Below are 13,154 nucleotides of genomic sequence, written 5' to 3'. Positions count from 1 at the left end.
GATGGCAGTATCACCCCTGGGCTCCACAGGAAGGCCTGTAGCCACTCCCTGCCTGGGCTCCGTGGCTCTCTGGGTCTGGGGTCCTTGACCCATGACTCTCTCAGATGGCCCCATCCTCTGAAATCTAGGTGGAGGCAGCCATGCCTCTCCTTCCCCCTCTGCCAGGCTTGTGCCGGTGAAGACAGGTCGAATGGTCATCACCAAAGTTTCCTGTCTGTGCTCTCTGGAAGGGCAACCCCTGAGACTTGTGCTGCACTGTGGGCTAGTGAGCTGGCCAAAAAGTTCATTTTTTTTTCCTCCATGGTATAAGAAAACTCAGATGAACTTTCTGGCCAACCCAATCCCAGAGCATGTCTGCGGTGCTGGGGTGTGGCACCAGACTACAGAGACCTGAGCCCTACCTGTGAGGTGGCACCAAACAGCTGGCACCAAGGTCCCACAGGTGCTGGTGGGACCAGGTGCTTGCACTCAGGGCCTGTGATGAGTGGCAGCTTGGTTCTCTCTGAATCCCCTTTGGGGATCATTCTTCATTGCCTTGGAGAGTAGTACCTGGCTTCTGATCAGATCCATACTAACCTTCTCAGTCACTTGGCCACACCCTCAGTGGTCTCATTTTTTGCAAGATAGATAGTTTGAGGATTTTCCTAATCTTAAATTCTGCTTCCTTGTTGTTTAACAATCCCATCTTTAAGCCCAGTCTCTCAGTTTGAATTTTACTGTCAGCTGTCAAGAAGAGCCAAGCTGCAGTTCAACATTTTGCTTAGAAATTGTTTCAGCTAGGTATTCTCTTTCACCACTTGCAAGTTTCACCTTTCACCAAAGACTAAACAGAAACACAATTCAGCAGTTTTGTTTTGCTACTTTACAATAAGGATTGTATTTCTTACAGTTTTTAATAATCAGTTCCTCATTTCCATGCTGGTTTTTATTATCCCTATTTTTACCAATGTCTTATGGTTAGATAGGTATTCTTTAAGAAGATAAGGTGTTTTCTACAGTGTTCCTCTTTCTGAGCTCTCATCAGAATCATCTTTAAAATTCTGTTCATGTCAATCTATGTTATTTTCAGTATGCACTTCAAAATTCTAGCCTCTATTCTTCACCCAGTACCCTATTTTTACATATTTGTTATGCACCATTGTCACTTCTCAGTACCAATTTCTTTCTTAGTCTGTTTGGGCTGCTATTACATAAATACTGTAGACTGAGTGGCTTAAACAATGCATTTGTTTCTGATGGCTCTGAAGGGTGGGAAGTTCAAGATCAAGGTTGGCAGATTATAAGGGCACTGGCCTCGATAAAGGACAGAAATGGTACGGACCTAATAGAAGCAGAAGATATTAACAGGAGGTGGCAAGAATACACAGAACTGTACAAAAAACATCTTCACGACCAAGATAAACACGATGGTGTGATCATTCACCTAGGGCCAGACATCCTGGAATGTGAAGTCAAGTGGGCCTTAGGAAGCATCCCTATGAACAAAGCTAGTGGAGGTGATGGAATTCCAGTGGCGCTATTTCAAATCCTGGAAGATGATGCTGTCAAAGTGCTGCACTCAATATGCCAACAAATTTGGAAAACTCAGCAGTGGCCATAGGACTGGAAAAGGTCAGTTTTCATTCCAATTTCAAAGAAAGGCAATGCCAAAGAATGCTCAAACTACTGCACAATTGCACTCATCTCACACACTAGTAAGGTAATGCTCAAAATTCTCCAAGTCAGGCTTCAGCAATACGCGAACTGTGAACTTCCAGATGTTCAAGCTGGTTTTAGAAAAAGGGGGGGAACCAGAGATCAAGCTGCCAACATCCGCTGGATCATGGAAAAAGGAAGAGTTCCAGAAAAACATCTATTTCTGCTTTATTGACTATGCCAAAGCCTTTGACTGTGTGGAACACAATAAACTGTGGAAAATTCTGAAAGAGATGGGAATACCAGACCACCTGACCTGCCTCTTGAGAAAGTTATATGCAGGTCAGGATGCAACAGTTAGAATTGGACATGGAATACCAGACTGGTTCCAAATAGGAAAAGAAGTACATTAAGGCTGTATATTGTCACCGTGCTTATTTAATTTATATGCAGAGTACATCATTGAGAAATGCTGGGCTGGAAGAAACACAAGCTGGAATCAAGATTGTCGGGAGAAGTATCAATAACCTCAGATATGCAGATGACACCACCCTTATGGCAGAAAGTGAAGAGGAACTAAAAAGCCTCTTGATGAGAGTGAAAGAGGAGAGTGAAAAAGTTGGCTTAAAGCTTAACATTCAGAAAACAAAGATCATGCCATCTGGTCCCATCACTTCATTGCAAATAGATGGGGAAACAGTGCAAACAGTGGCAGACTTTATTTTGGGCTCCAAAATCACTGCAGATGGTGACTACAGCCATGAAATTAAAAGACGCTTACTCCTTGGAAGGAAAGTTAAGACCAACCTAGAGAGCATATTAAAAAGCAGAGACATTACTTTGCCAACAAAGATCCGTCTAGTCAAGGCTATGGTTCTTCCAGTGGTCATGTATGGATGTGAGAGTTGGACTGTGAAAAAGGCTGAGTGTCAAAGAATTGATGCTTTTGAACTGTGGTGTTGCAGAAGACTCTTGAGAGTCCCTTGGACTGCAAGGAGATCCAACCAGTCCGTTCTAAAGGAGATCTGTCCTGGGTGTTCATTGAAAGGACTGATACTAAAGCTAAAACTCCAATACTTTGGCCACCTTATGTGAAGAGCTGACTCATTGGAAAAGACTCTGATACTGGGAGGGATTGGGGGCAGGAGGAGAAGGGGACAACCCAGGATGAGATGGCTGGATGGCATCACCGACTTGATGGATGCCAGTTTGAGTGAACTCTGGGAGTTGGTGATGGACAGGGAGGCCTGGCGTGCTGCGATTCATGGGGTCGCGAAGAGCTGGACACGACTGAGTGACTGAACTGAACTGAACTGAATCCCATTTATAAGGGCTTCACCTGCATGACCTTTCACCTCCTAAGGCTCCACTCCAAACACCATCAGATTTGGGTAACCCATAAATTTTGTTGAGGGAGGATACAAACAGTCTATTGCAAATACTCAATCACAAGTCAAAAATAAAACAGTATTTTACTATAAACCCATATTATGTTTATTTAGAAGCCAAAAACAATATGATGAAACATGAAAACATACACATTTCAGAAAAGAGCTTGTTTTATTAATCAGTCTGATCAGTTTTACACAATGAAATATTGTATATTTTTATATAAGAAATATAAAAGTTATAATATAAACTGTAGTATTAAAACATAAGAAACAATATTATTTTAAAGAAGGAAATTGTAAGAGACGTGTTCCTACTGTAAAACCTTTTAATAGAAATTTTAAATGTCATGCTAAAACTAATTTTTCCCTAGTATTAAGCATCAGGTCTTAGAATGTAGGGATGTAGCAAATAAAAATGAAATGTTTATATAGTAAACTTTCTGAATACTATTGTCTCACTTGTTATATCAAATTTCATACATCATTACATGAAATAATATATCTGTCTATTTAAGACTACAAATACCTTTCCAAATAAAATTGTTATCTTAGAAAGCAGCAGATTTTACATTTTTTTTTTAGAAAACTAGCAGTAGCATATAAAAATGAACATTACAAGAAACTGGGTAAAACAACACTTATCATGAAAACATGAATATAATTTAAAAATGAGGCACCTTTCTTTCACTTCAATACAAACTTCAATAGGAAATTCAATGGGCAAAGGCTTTCATTTCATACTTAAGCACACTCAGTCTTGCTTCTTTTAATAAGCAGCAGCAGAATACATTCCATTCTATATACTGGTTGTGTTGAAAGAACACAGTTCATGTCCAAATAGGAAACTAAAGTGCAGTAGAGGCAAGCTGATTTATCAGAGTGTGTTCACTAATACACTATGCTTTTAGCTAATATAAACAAGTACAGTTTTTACGCTTATTATGTTCATCCAAATAACCTTTACTGATTAGCTATAGATCCCAGAGAAGTAGCATGTTTGCTCTTTTATCACTTTCTTTTCCTAGATACACATTTATCATTTAAATAAAAAACAGCAAAGTAATATTACACAGTATCTGCTTTTACAGTTTTTGCATTTACAAAATGCTACACAGAATATCACATTTCAAAATTTAAAAGTGAAACTCCAACTTTTGCAGTTTGAACAGCCTGGTTTAAATCAGTGATCTTCTTTTAAGAGAAAAAAAAAATCATCTCTTCTGTGTCATATCAAATGAGATACAAAGGTTTAACAGGCAGTCGTAGAGATTTGACCAAACCTATTTCATATGTAAGGCATCTATAGCCAAGAGAGGTTAAATGTATCAAATGAAAGCTTCTCTTAAGGGCACTGATGTCTCTAAATTGCTCAGAGATCCAGACTGGTCATGGCCCTGGTCACCTCTTTTCCTGATAGGCTGACCCTATCTTCACAGGGAGTCAGCTCCTGATTGTGCATGCTAGTAAATGAAGCATGGGAAATATAACCTTATGATATGAAAAATATGCTTTATTTTGTAATAAAATAAAAATTTCTATGGAAATTTTCATAAGTTTGAAAAACAAGTTTCTGATACATTTGCACAAGCAAAATTTTCTTTGTGCAATAAAACATAATATTTCTATCTGCCTTCCTTTTTGTTTTTAATAATGAAGTGTATCATTCTTTTCACCTGAAATCAAATTTGTCTTCAGCAACTGGACATGATGGAGAGGAAAGGGTTGGAGACAGAGCCTACATGACTCTATCTCAACAAAGATTGCTCTTAAAAGACCATAAATTTACTATCAATTAGTGTAAGAGCTTTGGGATTATTTTCTCTTATGTTTAAAGTGTTTCCAAGTTCACCACATATATATATATTGACTTGGTTAATGAGTCATAGTTTTTTCATGATAAACTCCACATTGACCAAGTAGACAGATACGCAACTGAAACACGTTTAGATGTGTTCTTCCACTTACACTCTCAGCCTACCTGTCAATGCTAACGTCCAACAACATTAATCTGCAAGAGCAGATAAATATATTTGTGAATAGTTGAGGGCTGACTATGAGCCCAGGCAACTTTTCTAAATTTTTCTTTAATTAATCATTATTGCTGATGCGTGGTTCCATCAATCATGATGAATGTTTGAATGTTGTGGTGGAGAGCTTTCAAAATACATGAAGTCCTGAAATTAGAAAAATAATTATATGTATAATAAATATCAAATTAGATAGATAAATAATTATACAAATAAAACAGTACATAAGTAATTAAGTGCAATGTATAAAATGTTACTCTTTATAACTCAACAGGTAATATTCTCACTCCAGGTAAGAATAAATCATGAAATCTTTAGTGAAATCTTCATGAAGAGAACCTAATAGGAAGAACAGCAATTGCAAATTTGAAACTGTGGGCAGTCAAGAAACTTTCCACTTGGGGTACCAATTAACTAAATTTTCATTGTTGAAATGAGAAAAACTTGTTAATCTATATTAAACATGATTTAAAAAGGATTAAACAAGTTAAAAACATCAATTGCAATATGTTAAATAGATATTTTAAGGCAAATGCTACCAATTTTATTTCTATGCTTTATTTAATAATATTAGCCATTAATCAGATAGAAATACAGCAAAGGAATAATATAGGATGGTACAACAACAAGGAGTACGTTGACAAAGAGGTAATAGGTGAAGAGAAAGAACATCAGCTTTAGACTTATTTTATTTCATTAACAAATCAAAGGATAGGCATCTTTAAGTAGTGAGAATAATAAGCAACATGCAATGATGACAATTACATTGAGTGGATGCTTATATCTTTCAAGCATGGTCCTGGCTCCTTTACTAATATAATAGCTAATATTTATAACCCTGGAATATATATATATATATATATATATATATACATATACATATATACATATTTCATTTCTATTTTACAAATGAGGAAACTGAGGCTTTCAAGTGTTAAACACTTTGCAAGACATATAACTCACAAAGAGTCGGACACGACTTAGCAACTGAACAAGACATAACCAGTAAGTGGCAGAGTCAGTTTCAAACCTTATCGCCTTTCTCCTACATATGCTACTTCTCATCAGAAAGAATAAATCTCTCAGAACAGCTCAACAGCAAAAGGCTTACAATGAGGAAGCAAGCGCCAAAAATCATGGCTTTCATGGTCACATCCAGGTCTAATGGGAAGTGAATTTCAAAGTGGTCAGCATCGCTCATTGCTGATAACACACCATTCCACTTCCGAGTGATACTGCCAATAATGGAAACACCATCCAGGGACAGGATCTAGAAAGACAAGAATATGACTTTAGGATGATTAAAAGGTGTTAAAACGCATGCTTTATTCTCCTGTTTATAAGCAGTTCGCCCTGAGGTCACTTTCACTGTTTTTCAGTACAGGCATAGGGCAGGAAATGAATATAGTAATAAAAATTTCAAATAGGGAATTATGGCCAGGAAGAGTTAAGTGCCCTGCAACTGGTTAATGACCAAACTGGGGAATATCTTACAATTCTTAAGCCTCATGTTCTTTCTTCATCCTCCACTGAGTTATTAGGAAAGCCTTTCAGTGGACGTATGATTTAAACTGATTTTGAAATTCTTTCCCTAAAGTAAAGGGTGGGAATTATGGATTGGGAGGAAGTCTCTCCAATGGAGGGAAATATGCTAACAAAAGCAAGATGGTCTGCTTTATTGTACTTCACAAAACCCATGTAATCACTCAGGCTTCTGTGGGTCCTGCGCTCTTTTTCTTCTTTTTTCTAGTATTTATTTATTTGGGGCTTCCCTGGTGGCTCAGATGGTAAAGAATCTTCCCCCCTTGCAGGAGACCCGGTTTTGATCTCTGGGTCAGAAACAGCCTCTGGAGGAGGGAATGGCAATCCACTCCAGCACTGCCTACAGAATTCCTGAACAGAAGAGCCTAGTGGGCTACAGTCCAAGGTGGTCTACTTCACTGCACTTCATAGAATCCATGTATTCACTCAGGCTTCTGTGGGTGCTGTGTTCTTCTTTAAAGTATTTATTTACTTATTTAGCTGCATCAGGTCTTAGTTGTGGCACATGGGATCTTTTGTTGTGGTGCACAGACTCTATTTGTAGCCCATGAGCTCAGCAGTTGTGGTGCAAGGGCTTAGTTCCTCTGTAGTATGTGGGATCTTAGTTCCCTGACCAGGGATCAAACTCTAATCCCCTGCATTGCACGGCAGATTCTTAACCTGGACCACCAGGAAAGTCCCAGTCCTGTCTTCTTAAATAGTCTCAGAATCTCAAAGAGCTTCAGCTTCTAAAAGGGAGATTCTGGCACTTGCCACAAGGAAAACACACAAATACCACTTTTTGGTGATTAGAATGATCCAAACACCCTGCCCTCACAATCTGGCTTATCCTCATTTTCTACTTATCTACAATGGTCTTTTAATAAATAAATAACGGTTGACAATACGGTTATGTAAAACAAGAACTAAGGGAAGTTTATTGGGTGTCATAGAAAATATTTGAAAGAGCAATTTTAGATTATGAGTCTTGTTGAATTCCAAAGCATTATGAAGAACGCTTTAAGGAGCCCAGGAATCTCCTTTGTCAGAACTGTAGGGTAGTAAGATATCATTCAACTCCCTTAGGGCTCAGCTGATAAAGAATCCACCTGCAATGCTGGAGACTTGGGTTCAACTCCTGGCTTGGGAAGATCCCCTGGAGAAGGGAAAGGCTACCCACTCCAGTATTCTGGCCTGGAGAATTCCATGGACTGTACAGTCCATGGGGTCACAAAGAGTCAGACACGACAGTGACTTTCACCTTAGAGATACCATTCTGTAGCCATTGAGATAAAGGCAAAACAGAAGGATTTTTCTTTTTCCAGAAGATGTTATAATCCACTATAAGTTTTATGCATGTTATGAGCATTGTATTGTGTTTTGAGGATGCAGCAGGCTTCTATCTTGCACAACCTCAGGGCTGCTCTATTTGTTCTGTGGTGTATGGGGCCTCTTCATTACTAGGACCTATCTTCTGATTGGAAATCCTTGGTAAAATGTTTACTGAAAAACAGCCAAGAATAAAATGAACGCATTAGGTCAGGCTATTTAGTCTCAAGTTTAATATTTTAAATGGTTTCTTCTTATTTTCATTTAACATGGAAATCATAAAAAAGATTTGTGGAAAGCATTAAGCAATCCCCTAAAAATAATTTGAAAACTTCTTGATGTCAACCTGTTAGTTAACTCTTTCCTCACACTATTCATTCACACACACACACACACACACACACACAAATAATCTAAATCCAGATCATTCTGGGGCCTATTAGTACATGTAGAAAAAAAATTATAGAAACATGTTTATATTTGTTTACCTCAAAAACAGAATCTGAACCACAGCCATAGGTGGAACATGGCCCAAGCACTCCCATCATATCTTCTTTCTTCTCATTTTGGAGGCTGTACACTGCCCTGCACAGGTTCCAGTGTTCAGCTACAAAGCCAATGGTGACGCCAGGAGGACACTGCACCTCCAGCTGCCAAATGAAGCAGGGACAGAGGTGGGTGAATATGCCATATTAACAGTAACACACACACACACACACACACACACACACGCACACACATGCACGCACATGCGCGCGCACGCACGCATGCACGCACGCACACACGCACACACACACACACACTAGATGTGTTCTTAATTCTTTCCAGAACTAGGGAAACTGTCATTGGTATAGAGTCTTCCATTTTCCCTGGGCTATTTCTTAGGGTAGTATGTTAGAGAACAGCTTTGAGAGATGAGGCCATGTTCCCTTCAGGACAAAATTACTGCTAGTTATAAAATGGTCAGTTCTCTAGGCTCTGTATCCCTCAGCTGCATATGGAGCCTCTACTCGGGATCCTCTGAGTCATCTCTGTAGAATGTGGGGAGCAGGGAACCGATGCACATGTGCTGGAGTGCATGCTGCTTGGTGCTGGTGGTTTGGTTGCTATCCGACTCTTCGCAACGCTATGCACTGTAGCCTGCCAGACTCCTCTGTCCGTGGGATTTTCCAGACAAAAATACTGGATTAGGTTGCTGTTTCTTTCTCCTGGGGATCTTCCCAACCCAGGGATCAAACACTCATTTCCTGCATTGGCAGGCAGATTCTTTACCATCTGAGGCACCAGAGAAGCCCCTCATGTTGCTTACTGGGCTATAATAAAGTTCTTTGTCTCTTATCTAGGGCTCTCATGTCTTGTGGCACAATCCACAAAAAAGTAACATGCTAGCTTCTTAGATTGACATCTCAGACATGACAATTATAATAGGAAACTTAAGGGAATGAGCCATTCTGAAAATTAGATGCTGTGAAGACAACAGACTGTGCATGCAAGTATAGGATGAGGTAGAGATTCGTCTCAAATATGACAGTTGTTACAAAGACAATAGTGACAAAGGAGTAAGCTATATGACAATTGCTAATATTCACTGAGTGCTACACTATTTCCCAGGCACTGTGCTAACGTAGGACTTCCCCGTGGCTCAGTGGTAAAGACTCCACCTGCAATGCATGAGCTTCAGAAGACACAGGTTCAATCTCTGGGTCAAGAATATCCCCTGGAGGAGAGCATGGTAACCCACTCCAGTATTCTTGCTTGGAAAATCCCATGGACAGAGGAGCCTGGCAGGCTACAGTCCATGGGGTTGCAAAGAGTCAGACACAACTGAAGTCACTAAGCCCACACATACGTGGTAACACAGTTGACATTTATTTACTACATGATCCTCAAAATAATCATCCTATGAGATAGTACTATTAATATATCCATTTTATAGGTGAATAAATCAAGGCACAGAAAGGGCTATAAGTTAATTCTATTGCAAAGGCTGGTACTTAACATAAAATTAAAATCTCAATAAATCTAAGAGATATTGTTCTGTCCAGTTCATGTATTAGGAACACTGAGGCTCAAACAGGCTAAATCAGGGGTCCCCAATCTCCAGGCCATGGACTGGTACCAGTCTGTTGCCTGTTAGGAACCGGGCCACATGGCAGTGAGTGGCAGGCATATCTGTATTTACAGCTGCTTGCTTCCCATCACTTGCATTACTGCCTGAGCTCCACCTCCTGTCAGATCAGTGGTGGCAACAGATTCTCACAGAATCGTGAACCCTACTGTGAACTGCACACGCTAGGGATCTAAGGTTGTGAACTCCTTATGAAAATTATCTCCAAACCATCCCCCTGCCCCAGGCCATGGAAAAACTCTCTTCCATGAAACTGGTCCCTGGTGCCAAAATGTTTGGGGACCACTGGGTTAAGTAAATTGCCCAGTTTTAAGTCAGTGGCGTATTTGAAATTCAAATTCTCTTGGATCACTCTCTAAAACTGCTTTTCTTTTCCTTGTAGTAAACAATTTTCCTAGGGTAGCGTGGATTATAGAAGAACAACCAAAGTGTAACTTGACACATTTGCCTTCTAGTTCCACCATCTACCAAATGTAACACCATCCTCCAAAATAAATTTTTTTTTGGTAACACCACCAAAACAATTATTCTTTTTTTTGAGTCACCCTGGTGGCTCAGACGATAAAGCGTCTGTCTACAATGTGGGAGACCTGGGTTCAATCCCTGGGTCGGGAACTTCCCTGGAGAAGGAAATGGCAACCCACTCCAGTACTCTTGCCTAGAAAATCCCATGGACAGAAGAGCCTGGTAGGCTGCAGTCCACGGGGTTGCTAACAATCGGACACGACTGAGCGACTTCACTTTCACTTTATCTGTAACAAGGTGTAGATATAATGGGTAGAGGAAAAGTGTCTGGAGTGCCTTCTGATTCTAAATGTGTGTCTATATTTAGCATGAGCTTATTTGGGGATATATAGGTACATTTATGGAGAAGGCAATGGCACCCCACTCCAGTACTCTTGCCTGGAAAATCCCATGGACGGAGGAGCATGTGCAGTCCATGGGGTCACTAGGAGTCGGACACAACTGAGCGACTTCACTTTCACTTTTCACTTTCATGCATTGGAGAAGGAAATGGCAACCCACTCCAGTGTTCTTGCCTGGAGAATCCCAGGGACGGGGGAGCCTGGTGGGCTGCCGTCTCTGGGGTCGCACAGAGTCGGACACGACTGAAGCAACTTAGCAGCAGCAGCAGGTACATTTAGATAAATGTGTTGTAGCTAATGGCCTTTCCGCCTGCAAATGCAGGAAGGAGATGTAAGAGAGGACGGTTCGAGCCCTGGGTTAAGAAGTTCCACAGGAGGAGGCCATGGCAACCCGCTCCAGTATTATAGCCTGGAGAATCCCATGGATAGAGGAGCCTGCCAGGCAATAGTCTGTGGAATTGCTAATTTCTAATTCAATAGATAACAATTGATAGAATTTCAAACACTGACTGCATGCATGTTAAGTCACTTCATAATAATCTTAATTTGCACTCGATCCCCCTAATTAGCACCCAAAGACATGAACCCACCAGAAAACTGCCTTGGTGATTTTGCATAGGTAGGATTATTTGGCATTTGGCTTCCTTCCTCCCCCCAGCTTCCATTCTGACTGTGCCATGAAAGTCCCCTCCTGTGTGGCTTTGGAAGGAGCACAACTGTGCAGTGAAGAGTTGGATCAGGAAAAAACAATGGATGAGACCTCTGCCTCATCTGTCCCCTTACCTCTTGCCTGGCAGAGGGGCAACAGAAACAGCAGCAGGTGCATCTGAAAGGTCTTTGCATTGTCATGACTTCTCGGCCCATACAGTCCATGACCCGGAGCACAAAGGGCCTCAATGTCCGGTAAGCATTCCTGGTGTAGTCATCTGTGTCTTCAGTCACAAAGTAAACCATCTGGCCTGTGTTGTTTTTAATATCGTATCTATTATTAGTTTCAAAACCTGTTATCACTAAAAATAAGATGAGAGAGATTTCTTATTTTAGAAACAGTTAAAATGGGCCTCATGAAGTCCCTCTGTAGTATTTGACAGGGGCCTAAAACAAAACAGCTTTTTAAAAAATTTCTAATGAAAAATATGCAATGATTATTCATCTGTCCTAAAAGTATATGTTATTTTGAAAATTTGCAACATTTCTTTTAAGAAGTTCAGTATAAACTTTTCTGCATAGAAGCAAACACTGGAAATGATATTCCTGGAGTATTTGAATTCAGAAAACTTTAATTATAAAACCACTTAAATGAAATTATCCACTGGACCATAAATGAATGAATCAGTCATGAGATATGCTGAGATGATTAGGGTCATCACTAGTTGTAAATAAGAAAGCCAACCAAGAAAAGTTAAAGGCTCCATGTAGTGGTCAAGTGAATGAAATTAATGTGTATATCTTGTACAGTGAGGTTCAGGAAATTTGGGAGAATAGGCATTGTGTTTACCTTGATTTCTTCTTACTTCCATAGCATGGACTTAGAACTCAGCAGATTGAGACTAATTCCAGCTCCTCCACTGATTAGCTGACTAGGGTGCCCTTCACTAACTCAATTAATCTCTTGTCTTCTTCTTTCCTTGTCCATGAAAAGTGAATATGGAGGAGTTGAGATGGATAAAGGATAGGAGGTTCGGCCAAATAAAATGTAAGTCCTTTTGAAGTCTTAGGTATGATGTGTAAATAGACAAAACTACACAAGTAAGTCCCTTTGTTACTTTCTTGAAGATAGGGCAATAGAAAATAGTCTTTTCCCTTTGAAACACTAAAAATGATCAATATAACTAAGGAACTAGATGTTGGATAATGAAAACTTTAACCGGATTCAAATATTACTGGACACTACAAAATTATACATACTTTCCAGGGGTTCAAAATGTTGAAGAACGTGTATGTTGTCCAACTGTTGGGATAGAACAAAGCAATTAATCAGGAGAGAAATAAATAACAGAAATAAATTAAAACAGTATTAGAAAAAACTGAATGAGACAGAAGCTAAATCATATCAATGGATGCAAAAACACCTTTTTGAAACTGAATGGAATGAAAAACATATGAAGTGAAATTAGCCTATCAGCACCTGATCAGGTGGTTATTAACAGAGCTATCCAAAAAGAACACTCTCCTTCAGTTCCACCAAAAAATATTGAAACATTTGTTTAAAATATTATAAAATTATTTTCCTGCTCCCGTAACAACATCTAGAATA

General features: G+C 39.6%; 1 protein-coding gene across 3 annotated transcripts in view; it reads right to left on the bottom strand.

Moving 5' to 3' along the window:
- Positions 1 to 3,225: 3,225 nt before the first annotated feature.
- Positions 3,226 to 13,154, bottom strand: part of PLSCR4 (phospholipid scramblase 4) — a 66,707-nt gene continuing 56,778 nt past the window's right edge. For 2 of the 3 annotated variants that reach the window (XM_068989134.1, XM_068989065.1), the window contains exons 5-9: positions 12,806 to 12,848; positions 11,681 to 11,907; positions 8,392 to 8,553; positions 6,165 to 6,323; positions 3,226 to 5,200 (exon numbers count right to left, since the gene is read on the bottom strand). In XM_068989134.1, the coding sequence (XP_068845235.1) occupies positions 5,144 to 5,200; positions 6,165 to 6,323; positions 8,392 to 8,553; positions 11,681 to 11,907; positions 12,806 to 12,848 (648 nt within the window). In that variant the 3' untranslated portion in view covers positions 3,226 to 5,143. The remainder of the gene's footprint in view (positions 5,201 to 6,164; positions 6,324 to 8,391; positions 8,554 to 11,680; positions 11,908 to 12,805; positions 12,849 to 13,154) is intronic. The other variant, XM_068989212.1, reaches the window with a different exon arrangement.

The sequence above is a fragment of the Capricornis sumatraensis genome, chromosome 1, assembly GCF_032405125.1.
Source record: "Capricornis sumatraensis isolate serow.1 chromosome 1, serow.2, whole genome shotgun sequence".
In the NCBI taxonomy this organism is placed as follows: Eukaryota; Metazoa; Chordata; class Mammalia; order Artiodactyla; family Bovidae; genus Capricornis; species Capricornis sumatraensis.
This window is presented reverse-complemented; position numbering and strand designations above follow the sequence as displayed.